The sequence below is a fragment of the Triturus cristatus genome, chromosome 4_2 (genome assembly GCF_964204655.1).
Source record: "Triturus cristatus chromosome 4_2, aTriCri1.1, whole genome shotgun sequence".
In the NCBI taxonomy this organism is placed as follows: domain Eukaryota; kingdom Metazoa; phylum Chordata; class Amphibia; order Caudata; family Salamandridae; genus Triturus; species Triturus cristatus.
In genome coordinates this window covers 279,430,379-279,451,636 of record NC_140586.1, presented here as the reverse complement: position 1 = coordinate 279,451,636, position 21,258 = coordinate 279,430,379, and the positions used below count along the sequence as shown (strand labels likewise).

The window sequence follows — 21,258 nt, the reverse complement described above, 5'->3', positions numbered from 1 at the left end:
GGGCTCCATCTTCCTGATTCCTCGCTAGCTTCTTCCTCACAAATGCGCATGCGAGGTGAACCCGCGCATGGGCATTTGTGAGGAAGAAGCTAGCGAGGAATCAGGAAGATGGAGCCCCGGGACACGACAGCTCAGGTAAGTAATTTTCTTTATTTTTAACCTTCTAAGTAATTTTAAAATGAGGGCGGGAGGGAGGCGGGTGGTGGGCAACTTAGCTCTGCCGTGGCGTGTGCAATTACCATACACCTGTCCCTTCTTTGGACCCCCCTTCCATGGGTTGCCCCTCCCCTCAGGTTCAGATTTCGAGGTAAGGACTTCAGGTGCAGCTCATGCTCCCTCACACCCCCTGTTTGGTCTTAGCACTATGCCTCTCAGTCTCTCACCCAGCTCATCCCTGCAACAGCAGTAGGATCTCTCCCGTCTCAGCGAGCTTCCATTTACCATGTGCCAATTTTCCAAGAAGCTTCTGTCGTGGCCCTCTTCTGGGTAGCAGGCTGTAGATCACAGTAGATACCTGTGATTCAGTGGTTACTTCACTCACGGTTTGGCTCCCTCCGGTGGGTACTTGACTCACAGGACTGCTCACTGTGACACTCCGGTCAGTACCTGGCACATCTTCTTGAACACGACAGCCACACGCTTGCAGGTGATGAGGATTTTTTGGCACGGGGATCCTTGATTGATCATGAGGCACCTCAGTGGTATCCCTCTGGTCACTTGGTCTTCTGGACTAGTCCTGACCCAACAACACACTTGGACAGTGATGCGGTCATGCAGTCCACTTGTGGAGCACATCGGCCACCAGCAGGTGCATATTCCAGCTGTGGTTGAGCCTATCTATTGGAGACCAGCTGTTGGTATCACCAAGTTCATAGTGGAGGGGGCAAAAGCATTTTACCTGTACTCCTGACTAGGTGACTAGTCCCTTAGGATCTTGCACTTCGCCCTAAAAGTACGTTATAGGATTGTGATTACGTGTTATGCATAGGGACAGTATCCTATTTGAATGTGGCCTAATGACTAGAGTTCGACCTCAAAGCTGGTGAACCGGGTTTGAGTCTCGGCAGGGACGCTAAACATCCTGTGGTTCTGGGCAAATCACTTAATCTCCCCGTGCCTAACAAAATTAATGTGTCCATCTGTAATGCAACTGGTGCTAATGTAAAGCGCTCTGATACCTTCGGGTCGAGTTCAAGCTATATGAAACTAAAAAAAAAACATTTTTAAAAAATGATGTTTCCTGCAAGGACATATTTAACAGCTCACACAATGGTGATTCCATGCACATTTAACAGCTCACACAATGGTGATTCCATACACCAGGTGGTCATTCCTTTAGGTCACTGGAGCAGCCACTGGGGCTTGGGCCTTGGTTACCACATTGCAGTTTCGCCCTCGCCAGGTTCCTATGCAGCAATCTACATTGATCCCAGAAACTAGAATTTAAGTTGGGGTAAATGCGGCCCAATCAGGAATGCACCCAGATGCTGCTGAGTTTTGCTCAATGTTGCAGATGATACTTTATGGCTTAGAAAAGTAAGATGCTTCCCGCCAAGGCTGGGCCAGGAAGAGATATGCAGCACTTACTATGCAGAAGGTACAGTCATTTTAGCTTACCCCTCAATAGGCTTCAAGGTCATTGAGTGTGGTATCCTTAGTGCCAAAAAACACCTAAAAATGTACTCTTAAACTACAAAAGTAATAGTATTTAAGAAGAGAAAGCATTCAATTATTAATAAATTGAGACTAGATGGGAAAAGGATGGAAGTTGTAAAAGATTATAAATATCTAAGATTGAACTTTGCAATCAGTTTATCCAGGAATGTGGATGAACTAAAAACTGGTAAACCCTCTACTAAGGCATTAATTCACATATATAATGCAAAATAAGTTAGCCTCCTGTTCTAGTGCTCTGAAATGCTGTCACAAGTAAAATATTAGAGGCAGCTGAGATGATCATCTGTATAAAATTAGTTAGTGTTGTTTAAAGAGATGCCCAATCCAGCAGTGATTCGAGCTAGGTATTACAAACATAAAATATAAACACTATGCAACAGTTCTTATAAAATATAAACACTGTGCAACAGTTCTTAATTTGTAAAAAACCTAAGTGCCAGAGCCCTCGCCAGGAGGCTACTGCAGCTTGCACCACCCATTGCCCCTCCTAGTGCTGCTAATGACAGTATCAAAACAGCCACTTACCACCACACTCTTACACGTGTGACAATTCAGACTATTCCAGGCCCCCAAAGCTATGAGAATGGCTTGGGTGGAAAGTATTAGTAGATACGTGGCATAAATAAACAACTGATGTTGTGCTTTAATCTAAATTAGACAGACAGCGCCACCATGTGGCAGACTGTCATAAGTGCTAGTGTTGACAATTAAGTGCCGGTGCCAAGCACTGGAAACCACTGGGTCAAATTAAGCACTACTATGCAGGGCTCCTTATCTGCAACAACAACCAAAACATGACTTGGCTGAGGGCAGAAAGGTGCTTTATAAAAAGAGGAGGTGCCACTTGATTACGAATTCTTAATAAATGGAAATGTGGGCAGATTCGTAGGTATTTTAAGGATGGTAATTGAAGGATGCAGACACGTTTAACATTAATAACAAAGAATTCAATTAGAAAAGGTGATCTCATTCCCTGTGAAAAATGTGAACAGTCCAGGCACCTAATATTATCTGTTGCTAGGTGGAGTGGCCCAGAAGTGTTTGTTACCTTTACAACTGCAGGAAATTACGTGTTGGATGTTAATGCTGACACTGGAACAAGTATCCCTGATATAACTTAACATCCCTTATGCAGAGGGTCTGCTTGATGTGTTTGTTTACAGTACAAACCCTTTTACATATTCTGTTTTTTTACACATCTCTCACCGAGGAAAATGCAAATGTTATTTACAATTAATGTTAGGAATACTCGCATATGAAAGGTTAAAGAAAAGCTGGCATGCATAATGAATAGTGGCAACTTTATCTAATGAGGGAGATCATATACACTTTTATAAATATGTTTTAATTGATGCAGTTCTGTTAAATTAATTCTGGAAATCACTTAGGAAAAATGTTTACATTGTATTTATCTTCGGAAAGTGTTTCAAGTTTGCTATAATGAATCGTTGATTGTCTGAAATGGTTTCAAGTACATAGTCTGTACGGCGACTTGGTGGGCAACTACACACTAAACCCAAAAAATGTTTTTTTGTGTTTTTTTAAGTACTTGGCCAAAAAATACTCGTTGTCTTCGGGGTCTGTATGTCGCCATGCCCCAGTGGCGGACAGACATACCTCAGCGTCCCTGCGCATGAGTAGTGCAACGGGGCCTGCGGGGGGGTGGGGGGCAGTGTTTGGTTTACAAGGTAAATGGTAGGGCGGAAGTACAGCACAAGGTAGGCTTTGGAAACACGTTTTTACCTTTAGGGAGTCTAAGAGGAGGAATGTGGACACCTTCATGGAATCGGCCTTGAGCCATCAAGGAACAGACCATGTGTCTGCAGGAGAGGGGTTCTAAAGCCTTTATTGCAGTCAGCGTGCGTTCACTGCCAGAATGCAATCCATGCTGCTCACTTCGTAGATCACTGTTTTAAAGGTTTCTGCTTCCATCTTGTTGTACGTAACTATTTCAATTCCATTCAATTCAGACTGTACCTTGGATTTGGTTATAGAAGTCTAAATAATGTATGTTGGCCTGAGTTGGTATTTTTTGTTTCAGTACTAAACTTTACCGTATGTGTTTGTCTGGCCACATTTTCAAATTCCTAAATCCAGGTATGGTACCCGGGTGTAACATAATTCGAATTGTGAACTTGCATTGCATCAAGGGGTATGTTTCATCGGGATTATTAAAATTCTCGGTCAGTTTGAGTGTACGGAGAGACGTTCGTTTCCTATTGATTTATTTCAGCTTGCAATGTGTATTGTAGCGCACATAAATATTTCATTTGCGGGTAATAAACAAGAGTAAAGAAAAAAAGTCGCTCCGCTAGGTGGCGCTGTTAGCAAGCTTCATCACTGCTTGGCGTTTTAACAACACAGTAACTGCAAGTCTCCGAGTCTCCTTTTTCGGTCTCGCATAACCTGGTGCAAAAATCAGTTTCCTTTTGCTGGAGGAGACATGTTTAATGTCACGCTCTCATAGCGAGCTGGCTAGCTCATTTTAATCACACCTTGTTTTGAAGCTTCCCCGGTTGCTACCTTCAAAGGCAGTTAGTGAAATGTTAACAAACCAAGTGACAGCTAGGTTTAAAATCAGATTTGGACAGTTTGAAAGCGTACTTGGCCCGTCTTTCCTTTCAACCTAATTTGAAGGGAGAAATGCATTTTCACGTTTTCGGGTTCATGGCACATCATGGAATTGTTCAATGAAACAACACAAACAATTGGCTGGACTGTGATGGGCGGATGTGGTAGATGGGGAATGAGGGATGAAAGGGTTCTCGAGCCAGGGAAGATCGTACCTGTTCATATTTCTCGAGCTCTGTGTGGTAGATTTGTCGTATCTGAGAAAGTTTGGCCCTGTAGTCGGAATGCTCCACGGAGTTGTCGGAGCCGGCTCCCCCAGAGGCGGCGGCGGCTGCAGCGGCGGCCGCTGAGCCTCCGCCTTTCTCGGGCCCCGCTACCCCTTCCGCCAGCAGCATGTTGTCCAACCGCATCAACTGGGGGTCTGTGGGCTCCTCCTCCTGGGCTCCTCGAATGCTCAGGACTGCAAAGAAATGAAGAGAAAAAGCACAAGTGAGTAAAGGGGTTACCCAGGGATACAAACTTTCAAGGATTATAAATCACGAGACTTAGTTGGAATTAATGTGGCAATTAAGAATGCCAAGCGTGACAGCTTGATCCCAGATGTAATACTCACTCGTAATGAGTGAGACTTTAATTTTACCAAAAAAAAGTTGCATCACAGAGACATTGGCCTTTACTGTAATTTCAGTGGACCTGGAGACAACATATAGATTTCAAAACGTTTGCTTAACGATAACATTATTAGACCAGAAAGTAGCAGACAAAGTTTGAGAGCAGAGGATAACTCAATAATAACCACTAGAGCTCTTTTTTTATCAACCCGAGAAGGATGAATGGCTGCAACAAGATGAAAGGGGATAGTTAATATCACTTTAAGAGGTGTGTTGCCACTGAAAGTATTTGAGAAGTTTTAAATGGGCAATCTTTATTTTGATCTCTCTCATATGTGTGCACAGCACTGGTCCAGAATTGGCAGGTGTATACCAGATTTTAAGGATATCCACAATGCCTGTAATTACATATATTCCAAACAATTAGAAATCATTCAATGGCTTATACTGAAAACCTGGCATCGATCCCTGTTCCTGAACTAGTGTCGGACTCCCTCTTAAAGTTTATTTATTAAGAACTTCTTTCTTTTAAAATACATTTGATTGCTATATTAACCATGACATTGATATGCTGAGCAAAATGGTTCAATAATATAATACAACATTAAAATATACCTTAACTAGTAGTATTTCCTAACCTTCCTAATATCACAACAAACCTAAAGTAGTCCAAAGAGTGCATTAAAAATGTGATCACAATGTTAAAGAAAATGAGAAAAGCAACATGCGGGTGAAAAACATTTTATAATGTTCTCTGGTGAATGTCAATAAACAATGACATTATAACAAATGCTCAGGGCCCGATTACAACTTTGGTGCTCCTGCGCCATGCCAAAGTCAGAGAATGGCAGTTCCCTGGCGCAGCTGGCGGTCCAAAGCTGGAACAACACAGAAAGACATAATCCGGCGGCCGGACCACCGCAGGTCTAGCGGTCCATGGACCGCCAGACTCAAAATCGTGCCCATAGTTCTTATTTACATTCTTCAAGAGTAACATACACTTTTTACATGTACATATAGTAATTATATCCTGTACACAATACGCAAGTTTTACCTTAAAGAGAAACAAGTTTGAGGGCAAACGGAAAGCACCTCTGGAGGCTTTTAGTCATAAGTACAACCTAGCGACAGTGTGAACTTAAGGGCTTCAAAAATCCAGGATAACTATACAGACACAGATCTTTCACATACCAACTGTGGCCAAATCTGCTGCCTGTAAGTGGGTCTTGCTATTTCTGCTGCTATTTTAATGATCTGGTACAGCACAATTCAAATAAGGCCGAGACAGAAACAACTGTGTGTGAGTGTGTGTGTGTCTGTCTGAAGTGACTGTACTAAACCAAGGGCACTCTACCACCTTAAAGCATCAAATGATGTGTAAGGACCTATAAAGCACTTTTGTACCTCCCAAAATTATGCATGCCTGTTACACTGTAGCTAATCAGACCATGGCACAGCGTCAAATCAACGTATGTCGCTACGAAATTGCTACACCCTGATTGGAGGACAATCTTGAGTGGGCTATAAATGACCAATACGCACAAACATAAATACGAGTGATGAAGTTTGAAGTATGACAGACACATGGTACAAATGCTTGTATTTAAAGGAGAGGATTCACATCCTATTTTAAGCCAGTTGGTGACAGCATAGGAAACAATAGGGCATAACAAGTGAGATAAGGAAATCTCAGGAACATGGGCTTGGTTACCGATGGGCATGGCCACTGGAATTATGTGTTTCTGTGACAGCTGAATTTTCGGCATAATTATGGAATATTTGCCACATAATTCATCAACTGCTGCAGAATTGCGGAATTTACTTAAAAAAGATTCTTTTTCTAGTTATTAATGCAGTAACATGTATTTCTGTTCAGTGGAATGCCATTCGCAAACGATGCCTGATCACCTTTCAATTGCCTATTTCTGTATTTGAGTGTTAAACTGTTATTAATGAGGCTAAATCTTTGCCCAGACAGTTTCAAGACATGTAAAACAGACAAAATAATACAGTAATACTATCACCAAATGTGCCACCTTATGCCTCAGAATGTGCAGTTTCTTGCTGCATAGCTTAGTCAACCCTGCCACATAATTTGATTACCACCTGTCGCATAATTCCAGTGGCCTTGTCTAAAGGGCAGCAAGTACGGTGGTCCTGGGTTCCACAGCTTCATGAGTTACCACTGCCTTTTACTATTCTTCAAGGGACAGGTGGGCCAGCGCACGCAGCCTGCAATAGGGCTCATGGCTCCCTTGTTAAGCTACTGCTCATGAACAGTGTTGCAGAGAGATGGGATATTCTTCACACCTAAGACAAGGTCTCCAGGTGGAAACTCCAGGGACCGGCACAGTGCTCACGACAAACAGACACAGCCAGGATAGAAGGGTCTGCTTTTGAAGCGGCTATAGTGCCTAATTATGGGCTAGTGGTTGCAGGTGGTGTGCATCAAGACTCATTTTTGGAGACCAAGACTTATTTTTCATCATCAAACTTTGATCAAGAGACAAAAAGACAGAAACAGAGAGAAGAAAGGAGAAAGAGACAGATAGAAAACAATTAACAAACTTAGAAAGGAGGGATGGAAAGGAACCCGCAAAAGTGAGGCAAATAGTCATCAATTCTTTGGTGGTGGAAAAAAAAGCATGAAGTGGAATCTGTGCATTCAGCAACCCCAGTGGCAGGCTACTGACATGGACTCTGTGCCCCTGGTGATGTGGAAGTCACTATTTTTCATTTTCGTTTGATAACCTGTCAATGCACATTAATTATAATCAATGTTTACTTATATCCATGTATGATTTTATAGTTAGACTGACCATAGTTATTAACTTTACATTCATATTTAATCATAGTTCGAGTATGTTCACTTTAAGATAGACATATTCACTGTAGGCCTCGATTTGAAAGGCTCCATTTTATCCATTCTGTGATAACAGCTGGACTGTCCTTTTTATCTATTTAGTACTCTGTAAACTGTGTATACTTTTTTACTTTGTTGATATGTGAGATTGAAATAAAGTCTTTTGACTTTAAAGGCTCCAAGTTAAATGAAATGTTGAATTTCTGTTTGCTTTGTATAATCTTTTTTCTTGTTCAGAAGGCACATTCCAAAAGTGTGCTCATTTCGACTGCACTGTTATGGTTCGAACGTGTGTGAAGGCGATTTAATGTAGCTTTTAATGAGCTAAACAATAAATCTTAACACCTGCACGAGAGCTGGACTGCTTGAGATGAAAACACTTTGCATGATCCTTCGCTGGAAACACACCCAAAATCTGGAACTCCATCCCAGCACACATAGGACTATCCCGTCCTTTGTAGAATTAAAAAAACTCCTAAAAGACCTCTTCCTCAACCGTGCCTTCCCAAACCGTTGACCCTCGCTGTAGGGCACTTGCCGACCTCCTGCAGCACCATGCCACTTTGTCACCATTATCTACCTCCTCCAAGTGCTCCTACGCCCCTCCCCGCTCCCCCCTCCCTGTAAATGGTTCTGCTCATGACATGGTGCGAGGCTCTCAGGACTGCCATGCCTCATTTGTCGCACCTCATGCCGGGACTTTGCGAACCAATATGAATACCTATGCCTTATATTGGGACTCCTGCATTATAATCTGTTGTAAAGCGCTCCGACACCCTCGGGTCTGGCCAGCGCTATATAAAACTCCTTAAATAAATAAAAATAAAATAAATAAATATGATGCTGAAATCTTCCATTGTACGACTCCTAAGAAGAGGGCAGGGAGACTGTGAAAACGTAATTTTGAGTGGTTCCTTCTCCGTGGGGACCATAAGCATTGCCTGTCTTGTTGCATTTCATGTTTTATTTGTGTGTTGCTGAACTAGGACTTTAGACTTGCTCCTGTCCACCTTGGAGTGTGGATGCCCCTCTGCCTCTTTTGAGTCCCCATGCTTATTTTATTTCCACCCATAGAGTTAATCTCTCGAGCAAACACATTTCTCCTTTCTCTGATGGGAACCTTCGTTTGGTTCTGCTTTAGAGGCTTCATCCTGCTAACACCTGCACCTTAAACTTCCCTGTTGTCCATTTTGAAATCTTAACTTAGAATTAGGGAGTTTCCTTTAAGGAACTGGATCATTTATGTTTTGCCTACAATATTCTTTCAATAACTTGATTTGTATTTTCTGTTCTGGCTTGCTCAGATTGTGTTGACTTATGCTGTAACCAGATAATTATTGATTTAAAACTAATTTGACAGATTTGAGTTTGTAATTGACTAAGCTGCTAATAAACCTTCATGGTTTGCACAGCTACTAATCTGGCATTCTTGTGGGCAAAATGTGCCTCTCTGCTGTTGATATGCTATTGAGCTGTTGATGTTGAGCCTCAATTCGAGTAAACAATCTATCCCCATATGTACAGCTGAGATCTGAAATGTCAGTCAACACTTAACCTAGTGCAAACCCTCTCCTTTTGCTCTCTATTACCCAACCACTTAGTTTTTAATATTTAATTTCACACAAAAAACACTCACACTTCCCAGGAGTAGCAAAGAAAAAGAAATCATGGTTGTTGTTCAAGCCTACAAGACATTCCATACTTAAGGTAGGTATCCAGATTGATAGGTTTTTGGTGGTGGGGAAGACTGAATTTCCAAATTTGGTAGTTTCTGTGACAGTCCATACACAGCCCTTCTGTCACCGAGTGAGGTCACTTGGGCCTCTGCCAATCAGCTTTAACAATACTGGTTTTATAAGTTGCTCTGATGGCACTTGTCAAATACTGATAACTTTAATGACTGTAACTTGCGCTCAACTGGTACCCTGCAGACAACCCCCAGTGCTCACTGGTACATTAAATCCAACATCACATCCTCAGCCATGTGTCCAGCATAATACCCCAGAGTTGTACATAGTTTGGGGACAACACCACAATACAGCATATCTTCCCATGGGCTGCAAAGCTACATTCTGTGTTAAGTAGATGAACTAGTACACAGCAAGAAAAAAGTACAAGCACTGGTGAAGCCAATAATTCTTACTTGTATTTAGAGTCATGAGTAAAACATTAAAAAGCCTGCTGCAGTGGGACAAAATGACTGCATTTTTTTGTATACAATGTATCTATGAGATAAAGAATATGTCTTCAGGGGATTCGGTGTAATTTTCAGAAGTAAAATAAGAGATTACCTCTCTGGGTGCTGCCAAAGTCAAGTTAAGGTAACTGTGGATAGCTCACCCCTTCCTCCTCAGCGCACCTCCTTATGATGTCTGTCTACAGGCAAGAACTTCAACACACATAGGTGGCTTACCAGTGCTTAATTTGTGCAGGTGTTTGCTGTGCTTTGCACCGGCACTTAAATGTTAACACCAGCACTTATTTAATACAGTTCACCACATGGTGGAGCTGTCTGCCTGTTCTTGATGGAAGCACACAAGTTTAACAATTAAATACACATTAAAAAAACATAATTCTAGTGCACCCAGTCCATTATTAATGTTTTGGGTGGCCTGGACTTGTCCAAACAGTCACTTTTATAGTAGTGTGATGCTTAATAGGGAGCGTTTATTCTGGTATGCGGCAGTGATGGCAGCTCCAGTCGGTTGTTGCAAATTAAACACTGTGGCTTACTTCATATGTTGTGCTACTTAGATACCATCAGTTCACTGAAATTTTAACTGCACAAGGATATTTCAGAGATCCCTTGGTCACAAATATATATGTGTATTGTTTATCAATTCTGTGACAGATGTGTGTTGCTCTCACATGGGGGCCTATGTTAATGTGTGGGTTCCTTTGTTAACATAATGTATAGTAAAAAATGAAAAAAAGTGCATATTAAACACACTAGTACTCTGGTGTGTTATACACCTGCGGAGGCAGCCTGCAGGTCCTCCCCCCCGACATGCAATGCAGAACAAAAAAACATTAGGGCCATATTATCAAGGAACGGAGAAGCGGCAGTCAAAGCGGCAATAATGGCCTTGATAATATGCCCTTGAGAATTCCCATAGAAGCCCAGGTTCTGGTGTGAACCTGGGCATTTATGGGAATTCATAAGGGAATATTATCAAGCCCATTATCGCCGCTTTAGCGGCAGTTTCCTGCCGCTAAAGCAGCGATAATGTTATCGCCGTTCCTTGATAATATGGCCCCTACGAAGTAGGATATAATGGTGCATCTTGCAAAGGGCTGTTTTATGGTAAAGAAAGTTGGCCTGTTTTCCAGTAGCCGGGAATAGTGTGATTACTATAACAAACTACAACATGACAGAAGAGCAGAGTAGGTGAAAACATTTACGCCCAGAAAGATCTCAAAATTACGAAAACTAAAACAGTTGTCTAACGCGTGTTTCCTCAGTACTTTAAAATGTACACAGTGAATAATCCTGCTATTGTTTTTCCTTGCATCGTTCAAAAACATCCATCAAGAAGTGGGAGTTACATTTTAAATCAAAAAAGCTAAATTAATATGAACATGTCTTCTACGGGTACAGGAGGGTTATACATGTGCTGAGAAACTAAAGACAGTGAAGTAATTCAAAAAAGAGAAAATGATATAAAAATAAAATCTTGCGCTATAATTTCAGCGTGCAGACAGTACCACTAATGGCCACTGGAGGTCTCTCTTCCCAGTGTTGGTGATTTGACATTGAGAGAAGAACACTGTGCGCCTAATCTATGGCAGTCCTGTCTGCACGCCTTCCTGCTACCTGCACACACAGGACGCTCGCTGAAATGGTGCTGTCTTCGTGTCCTTCAGCATAAGCAGCCCTCAGCACATCCAGGCACATTAACCAAAAAGAACGTGTCATATTTTACCCAAACCCCATCAAACTGTCATGCACTTTGTCTCTTCTCTCACATACTGATGATCACTAAAGATTCGCACCGCAGAAACTCTCCCCTTTACAAATGGCCGCCCTCGGTCCGATTCCTCGCGTGATGTCACCCGCGCGGCCTGTCAGACCATCGATCAAGGTGTGATGTCATCGGTAAAAGGCAGATAACTAACTACAGGCCGAAGGAGCCTCCTAAATTAACGGGGAAACGGTTTCAAGGATGAGTCATAATCCACCTCCTCTCGCGTGCCAATACACTCTAGCACCGAGAGGTGCAGATCTTTTATTTGCGGCATAAAACATTGCAATAAAACGACGCCGTTAAATTTCAGTCCACCCAAACCATAAAATGCTGTCTCACAGCTGAAGACATAGCTGTCAGTGCCAGCTGCGTTGCACTCAAATACAAGTAAACAAACGATGAAGGCATCGCCTTGCGACGCTCCGCTCACAGTAGTGGTATCCGATTTGTAGGGCTGAACCGTGCAAAGGGCCATCGCAGCCGCTCAACTATCAACGGCTAATGTGTAGTTGTGTTTCCTCTTTCGATACATTCTATACAGTGCTTATGAGATGTTTGCATTATGTCATTTTCTGTTTTCTTAAGGACGGCAAGAGATAGGGACGTCTACCTGCTTGTGACTTAAATGGCTACCCTTCTCACGATTGATTGTTAGTAGAAACTTAAATTGTTTCAGGGTTGACAAAAAACTTAATAATTCGCACATGCCTTCGCCTCGGGTGTGCATATTCATGAGCTCTCCAACCTACACCAAATATGTGTGCTTCAATCGGACTTATTGGTCAGTGTGGTGACACAAATAGTTTATGTAGGGGGCATGGGGTTGTAGGGACTGGTTCACAGGCGCTGTCCTGCTTTACAAAATGCACATTAAATTGTGGGTATGTGAGACACAGGCCAAGGCTCCTAGGGCATAGACTAGTGGCAAGCGGCGGAATGCTTATTTGATGGAGAAGTCTCAAATCACACATTTCCATGTGTTGCCAATATAATTTTATATGTGTATATATGTGTGTGTGTATATATATATATATATATATATGTGTGTGTGTGTGTGTGTGTATATAGATAGATAGATAGATAGATAGATAGATAGATAGATAGATAGATAGATAGATAGATAGATAGATAGATAGATAGATAGATAGATATAGCATTCCATTCAGATTCATTCTATGTGAATATATCGGATATGGATATGACTCCAAGTCTCTTGAACCCATGGTGCACACCTTTGCTTTTAATTATAGGAATTCTCTGCTCGACTGGATCGACCTTTGTGCTGGATGCAACCAGAGTGATGAATTACTGCTTTTGTGTTCTTTGCAAATTTAAACATATGTCTAGGATCTTAAAAACTTTTTAGCAGCTTACAGGCTTCTAAAAATCTTTAGACAACTTTCAGCGCCAGCCGTAAGCCAATGGCAAGAGTATGAGAACCCCAAAAGAAAGATATTTCGACTCTGAGTGAGACACCTCGTTAATGAGAGAAAAATGAATTTTTGGTACCATAATGAAGTACTGAAGTTAATTAGCTCAATAACAACTAGATACCACCTTCTGAAAATAAAACCACCATTTTCTTTGGATTTTCGCTCCCTCGTCCTCTTCTGCACAAACTCCTAGGTAAGATTGCAAAGACACTCATAAACAAAGCACTTAACCACTGGATTTAAAGTGCTTAATCTGTTTGCCAGGCCACTAGATATTTAACTGCATATTGCAATAATATCTGGAGCACCCAACCTTTTCCCATCTAACCCACATACTACTAATCATGCACGACTGACGGGTACCCTCTTACTTTAAGAAAGTACGTATAGCAAAACGCTAGCTCTACCGCTCTTAGGTTTCATTGCTTAGCTTCGTGACTCAATGTAGACACACCTGGAGTACACCCCTCTGGTCCTCTGCAAGGCACCGAAATTCTTCAAACAAGGTCCCGTGTATAATGCTAAACTGTGCAAACACTGAAGATGTGCACAAAACTGAGTAGCGTATTACTTATCCGCCAAGAAGGGCTACAGTGCCTTGTAAAGGGTATGAGGCGCTATACAAATAAATAACAGAGATCACCATTTTTTAATTCAGATACATGAGCACATGTGTAGACGAATCCGCTCAGTCACCAAATATTTACTGTCATGGCTTGACTCCTTGAAGTTAACATTTCAGATAGAATATGGCAGCCACAGACAAGCATACACATGTCCCAAAATTGGTTAAATGTCTGTTGCCCGTCAAGTTAGACAGACTGGATTTCGCAGTTTTTTTTCTCCACCAGAATTGTTTAAAAATAATGCTGCCATGCACATCTAAAGTGTAGATTTCACTGAAAAGGTAATAATAATATTTATTGTAATTATCAGCAAGCTTCCCAATAAAAATATTTTATAAAAAAAAAAACATTGGTGCAGATAACAATCCCCTTTGGAAAGTCAAGAGTCACTACTTTCAACTCTGAACTACTCATTGACAAAAAATAGGTTTTCGTGGCCGAAGTTGGCAATTGACAGCATATTACTCACACAGTGTTTGCGTCTAGTTTCCTTTCAACATATCAAATACAGCAATTCCACCGAAGGTACTGTACAGGGAACACTTTTCTCTACATTTATGATAATTGAAACTAGCACTCGGCATACCGACCTCAGGGGGATAGAAGGAGGATTCAGACCTGCCAGGATTCTAACCTGCAAATCACATACAGATGTCAGCACTATAGACTGAACCCAATTAACTATCTACACGTACCTTGGGAGGTATGACCTTCTTTGGGCACTGCTCCTCAAGAATGCTGCACCCCTTGGCACACGATGCACAACAAAGAAATCCGGAATGCTCAAGAATTAAATATAAATAAATAAATAGAGTCAATATGAGTATTGAAGCCACTCAAAAGAGCCAGAGACTCCGAATAGAGATCTTTATTTTCAAGACAATATGGCTAATTTTGCAGGCTGTATACTTCTCTGGTTCTTAATTATTATGTTTGAAAAAATGAGAATTCAGTTTACCGTCAGGGCCTTATTACGGGTTTTGCAGTCTTCCAATAGGACTGCCACCGCCGGATTAGGACTTTAATCCAGGGTATTCAGTGCAGTGGCGGTCTCACGGCAATGGGTGTGTTAAGCTCATAGGAGAGACTCACCAGCATACCGCCGCCGTGAGAATGCTTGCAGGACGTTCCTGCACTGTGTGGCATGCACCCCATCATGCATGCCATGCCATGCAGAAATGAGGGTGCAATTCCAGGGTGGCACAACATGTGACCCCCCCTCACCCTCCCACCCAGACGCATCCCCAGGCCCAGATTCGGCCAATGGCCCTGTTAGGGCACCTTTACCTGCATGTCCGCCACTCTTTTCATGACGAGCTTCCACCATTAAAAGGGTGGTGGATATGCAGGTCGTAATATGCTCAGCGATGCCGACTTCGGCACTGCCAGCATATTCAGGCCCTTTACAGACCGCCAACTCAGCTGTATCCTTGATGCTGGTGGAGGCAGCAGGCTTGTGGCAGTCCCACCACCACACACTTAATACTGCAGACGGGTGGTGGTGGTCGGACCGCCACCTTGAGTACGGTGGTCCCAGGGCCATCGTACTCGTAATAAGGCCCTAAGTATTTAAAAAAGCAAAATACACGGTCATTTATAACACAAATTTAATAATTATCATTATTGCTACTTGGTTAATGTTATTGTTACCTATGATAACTTGTTGTGTGAGGCACTCCTTCGTTGGTCGTGACTATAAATGTATTTTTAGGCATTATTAATGGTTTGAAGGATTCCTGTCCGTACACAGACAATCATTCTCAACTTCTGTCTGAAACAACTGCAGCTGGAGCAGTTTCTACAGCCATAAAGGGTATTTTTCTAACATGCTAAGTTCTGATATGGAACACAGTGGCTCGGGCTATAATAAGGCTCCAGCGCTTGTCTAAAAGCCGCGTGATTCTGGGCAAATGCCTTTAAATACCTATATGTGGCTTTATACTGCACAGCGCACCGTTGGGGACTGTCCCAATTACATTTTTCAAATATCTACACCAGATGCTGGTTCATGTAAATGTTTAAGGAACTTTGGCTACACTACAAATGTCCTGCTAAGGCACTTTGATGCTCATTGGTGCTATATCAACATTACCAAACAGCTGGAATAATAATAAAGTATCTCACTATGTGTTTCAAACACCTATTTATTTGTTTATTTACTTTAAGTAATAGGGCCATTTGTCACCATCATGGGCACCTTTCCTAGAGCAGTGACCAGCAGCAAGTAGCAGCGAGAATGACACAACAGGGATTATTACAAAAGAAAAAAGTGCAGTTTTGAACTGAAATCGAACATTCTTCTTCAAGGTTTGATGAAAGAATAATGTTTCCAGCTTCTTCTGGAATTTTCGATAGTAAAGTTAAACAAGCATTGGCAAAAACAATAGGTCACACTTTTGGGACTTACTGGCTTTGCCAATGGTTCTAGCCATGCTTCACAAAAAGAATAAAAAGCCACATGCAGCCGGCCATGTCATTTTGTAGGCATGCGCACCAAGCATATATACCTACAGAATGGCGCAAGCACTTTTTGTTTTCTTTGCCAATCCGAATTGGATTAGTAAAAACATTATTAAAAAATAAAAACTACAGGTAGGGGAAGCAACGCAGACAGAAGGAAATCAAAGGGGGCGGGGGCAACTCCGAGAAGGGGTTAGTACCACAGAGTGGAGAAGCAACAGGAAGGGGTGCAGTTGGGGGGAAGCAAAACAGAGGGCATGGGTAAAGAACACGCAGGGGGAGCAAACGAAGGATGGGAGGAACATGGGAGAGGAAATTAACAAGAGCTAGAGAGAAATGTGGAGGTGGGGGAGATGCACACAGGTGAAAAAGCAACACAGAATGGTGTGATAACCACGCAAGGGCAGTGGGAAACACACAAGAATGCAGCAGGGGAGACGTACACAAGGGAGAGCAGGAAAACACACACTCTTGTACAGTGCTCAAACAAAAAGAAAAAAGTAACGACTGAAAGCAGAGTAATGGAAAGACACAAGTAATGTGTCCATGCTCCATGGGAGGGACAAATCCAAGAACAGGAAGAGAAGCCCATATGCTAACGAATTTCAAGTACCCAAAGAGGAGCGACAATGAAGCCAACCAATGGAAAATATTGGGCAGGCTCTATGTCCACTGTAAGGTAACAAAATGTCTCACAACAGATGAGGCCTAAAAATCTGAAACTCCTCTCTCAACCCATACTCAAGAAGGAACCGATGACTCATCTGTTTCTACTTTAGTATGCACAGAGGGAGGAGTTTCAGGGTTTCAGTCTTTTGACTATATGCAGGTTGTCTCTGAGGCATTTTCATGCTGTGATTTTATTTCCCTCACGAGCCTACACTAAGTCTATGCTTTTGAAAAACACATTGGGAGATTAACTGAGGCAAGACTTCTGTTAGTATTCTCAAGGGGGGGGGGGGGAACAGAGCCTGTGACTCTTTTTTAGGAATAGAAAACTGTATTGCTTTTAATAAGGTGAAATATCTTCCTGGATTGATGGACTGGCAGCAAATGAGAGAACAAAAAACATACAAATACTCTAACCCTCTGTGAGACCTGTGGAATCTCAAGATGGCGTCCACACCCGATTCCGCGAGGCCGTGTAGTTCACGAGGTTGGTGACGTCCCTTTCTTCTGGGCACCCCCCTCCCCGGCCTGTGTCTAGCCCCAGCCTCGGGTTACTCTGTGTTTTCATTATTTGAGTGGCACCCGTTTACTTTTATGTAGGCAGCTGGGTGATTAGTGTCTCCCTGGGGCCTCGCCGAGCCCTTGAAGCCCCTTCTCTGCCTGGCAAGGCTCTGCTGCTTTGTTTCTGGGGAGCGGGATGGGACACTTTGAAAAGGCCTCAAACCTGAAAAAATATCTGCCTACAATCAGTTCTGTAATTAACTGGTAAAAAAAACACAAAGATACATTTGGATACTGAAGGAACGCTCTCGGCTCCTTTTGAAAAGTAGATCATGGGGCTGACCTGAAGTCAGTTGTTGCAAAAAGACAGGCTCTTGCATTAAAGACCGATATCTCAGTCTGTTTCGCCTGCTTCAATGTGTCGATACAGAAACCATACCCAAGCATTGCTGAACTATGAAATACAAGTCTCCAAAAAGGAATGCCTTAAAAACATAAAAAGCAACAGTGTTTACATTCTGCTTTCTACTACATGTTCTGCCAGGACCGAGGCATCAGGACAATAATTTTTTTGTGTGTTTTACCTAAAGAATAAAGATTTAAACAAATCACGAATGCAGTTATTTGGCACACTTAACCGCCTTTAGGAAAAAAAAGTATAACATGAGCACATTTATCTTTTGTCGTCATTGACTGCACGGCAGTCTTTCTGTACATTACTATGTGAAATAAATGTACGTACATTTTACAAACATGTTATCATTATGACAAAACAACAACCAATGGTGATTAGTTAAGAGGGCACTGCCTTTATAAGAGGCTAAAACATCCAATCAGAAAGCACGTCCTAAACCAAAAACAATAAATCAGCAAGTAAATGCTATTGCTTCAGAAAAGTAAATACACCAAAAAAACACCTACTGGTCCTCTAGCTTCATGTAGGGGTGGGCGGAATTTGCGAAAGTGACTTTCGCAAATTATCCCGAAAATGTTAAAAATCTCCACAAACACGCGGAAATATCGCGAAGATGCGGAAGTTTTTTTCCCGCCCGTTCGCGGTATTTTCTGCGTGGTCGCGGCTCACCAACTTACCCATGCGGTTGCTCGCGGGCGCGCCCATCTTGTTTTCACTCTTCTCGCGGTGCCTGATCGCGAGAAGAAAGACGTGATCGCGCGACCAATGACATTACTGCGGGCGCAAACTGTCGCGAGACAGCGCAAATGGCTACCAACAATCCAACATCTCGTGGAGAACGCGACCGGATCGGGAAAACTTGTCGGCGAACGCGGGGATTCAGGTAAGGCGATCGCGCGCGCGCGAGAATGTATTATTTTACAGCGCGAGCAAGAAACAAATTATCGCTAAGCTGCGGAATGCAGAAATTTTGACATTTTCGCGCTCTCCGCGGAACGCAAAAATGTCAAATTATCGCAATTTCCGCGAGCGGAACGGAAATTTAGCCCAGGCCTAGCTTCATGTTCTATCTGCAGTCTAGCAAAAGAACTGCATGATTGCCCAATCACTAAGCAAGAAATTGAAAGCCTAAAAAACATGAAAGCAATGGCTCAATGGGGATTACCCAAGGCCCACTGTCTCTAGATTTATGCAACAGGACGCACAAAATACAAATATACATTAGTGCATCAGATTGCAGCTCGTTTAACCCTACAGACTTTTGCAAAGGAAAGACTTATAGCACTAACTCTTTCCATGCCTTATGAAGGACTTTACTGTTGTATCTTTGCACCATGGCCAAACATCATGGGGTATCGTACTACAGTACATTTCTGGTTGACTTTATCATATTTTGTATTATATAGCAACAAGTGTGTAGTCCATCAAACCTCGGAAAAGACACTAAAGTGCTTCTAGCTTGCCAAGTAAGTGCCTACTCTCTTGTGCATGGCTGGTAGAGTGTCGGTCTATGCACTGTGGAGCTCTTGTCTCCGAACGGAAAGTAACGGGTGGCCTTGCAGACTACCATCACCAAGTGGATACCCAATCTAGAGCTCGACGCCAGACTTGCTCAAATAGGCGCACTTCCAAGAAAGATTTCAAGGTTTGAGAGCATATTGTTTACACAACTATTCCTTCCTTGCTTGATCTCCCAGATCAAAAATAGCAAATGCCAAGAAAAACATGTCCTCGCTGATGCTGTCATGCGGTCCACATTTCTCTCATGCAGTTGTTCATTTTGGAATGAGACTCAGATGCAGATTAGATTCTCAAAACATCTTTATTGTGGCCCAAGTGTGACTTATGCAAGTAAAGTGGCAATGTGCCACTGCATACAGAATGTGAGATCCATGACGCAGGAAGCATGTAAAGCAATGGTATTCAAATGCAATTTAATTGCGTGCAACATGGGCATGCACTACTGACGTAACACTACAGCCAGCGGTGGATGTTCCCAGGGTGGCATCAAAGGAGCGACCAAAAAATCTGATGCCAATTAGTTAAACATCCGCAAAGTCGCACCATGCGGGCTAACCAGGGTTTTGCAATGTATGGTCTGCACATCTAATGTAAACACAAACAAGTAGTTTGCGTAAGTGCAAGAAACAGTTCAAATTGTATGGGGATTGTTTCTGAAGCAAATCATTGGTTGTGAACATTTTTATAGTGAAGGAACGATTGCCCAATTGCTAAAGACATATAATTCTACAACATTTGTAAGACTACAAGTGAGGACTATGCACAGTAAGAAGAGAAATTCAAGAATATCATACAGCTTTCGACATGCGTTAAGACCAGCTTAGTTTCCAGCGCGTACAGTAGAAATACACATATTAACCGGAGTCATTTAGACTATGACCAATATAGGCTTAAATCTCATATTTAATAGTTTACAGGCAATTTACTGCTCTATATGTTAACCAGCTACCATACTACATGTTTCCACGAATTCCGCAAACATATGTCAACTTCATTTTCTGTTGTTTCGGTTAGTAAATCTACCTCCAATGTGGGTGTTGGGCTCCCAGCAAATTGTTCCAATCGCAATAATGATATAGTCAATCAAATACGTAAAAACTTAAATTAACTGCTTGTATGCATCTTCCAAAAAGGAAAGTAATGTTGCGTACGTAACACCACTACATCACTAATACCTTTTCAAAGTCAAGTATTGCCCTAAATAAATATGCTTTTTTCTTTCAATCAATAGCACATTGGTTTTCATACATTGATTTAGATTGTTCCAGATAATAGCACTACTGTTGGTTAATTCTTACACTAGGTCCGCTGAATTCTCAAATTCATACGTGCAAATCACAGAAGGAACATAAATAAAACACTTTAAAAAAATGTAATCTCCCATTAACCAAACTCTAAGCAGCAAATTGTGATACTTGCAGTGATGGTGAACTCTAATCAAATAAGAATGGAAGAGAAATGTAAGAATATAAAAAACAATTGACATCAAAATAAACAAGAGGGAAAATCCAATACAGAACACAAACACATGGAGGAATACACAAAAAAGAATAAGAAAATCTTGAAAGAAGTTCAGAAATAGAAAAAAAGAAATAAAAGGAAAAACAAATTTAAAGGACAGACCCCAGAAAAATAATAGAGACAGAAACTGAAAATCAAGAATGAATGTAAAAGAGAAATAGGGAAAATAAAACATAAACATTATGCATTGGCAAAGGCAATATGCCTGACCTTGGCAAGTGTGCAATATTTGAAACCATGAAGCTGATGAGACCCAATAAAAGAGATAGACACCAACATTACCATTTAATAATTGAGACAATGAAAAATATAAGACAAAAATGAAGGACCCTTATTTTAGGAGTCAAAAGAGATGAGTGCATATTTCTCGTTCAAATATTTAATTGTAGGCAAATAGTTTATGAACAACTAAGAATAACTTACAC

General features: G+C 41.9%; 1 protein-coding gene across 6 annotated transcripts in view; it reads right to left on the bottom strand.

Moving 5' to 3' along the window:
• PBX1 (PBX homeobox 1) overlaps positions 1-21,258 on the bottom strand; it is a 382,352-nt gene that overhangs the window by 128,708 nt on the left and 232,386 nt on the right. For all 6 annotated transcript variants that reach the window (XM_085601506.1, XM_085601507.1, XM_085601511.1 and 3 more), the window contains exon 3: positions 4,464-4,708. In XM_085601506.1, coding sequence (XP_085457632.1) covers positions 4,464-4,708 — 245 coding nt within the window. The remainder of the gene's footprint in view (positions 1-4,463; positions 4,709-21,258) is intronic.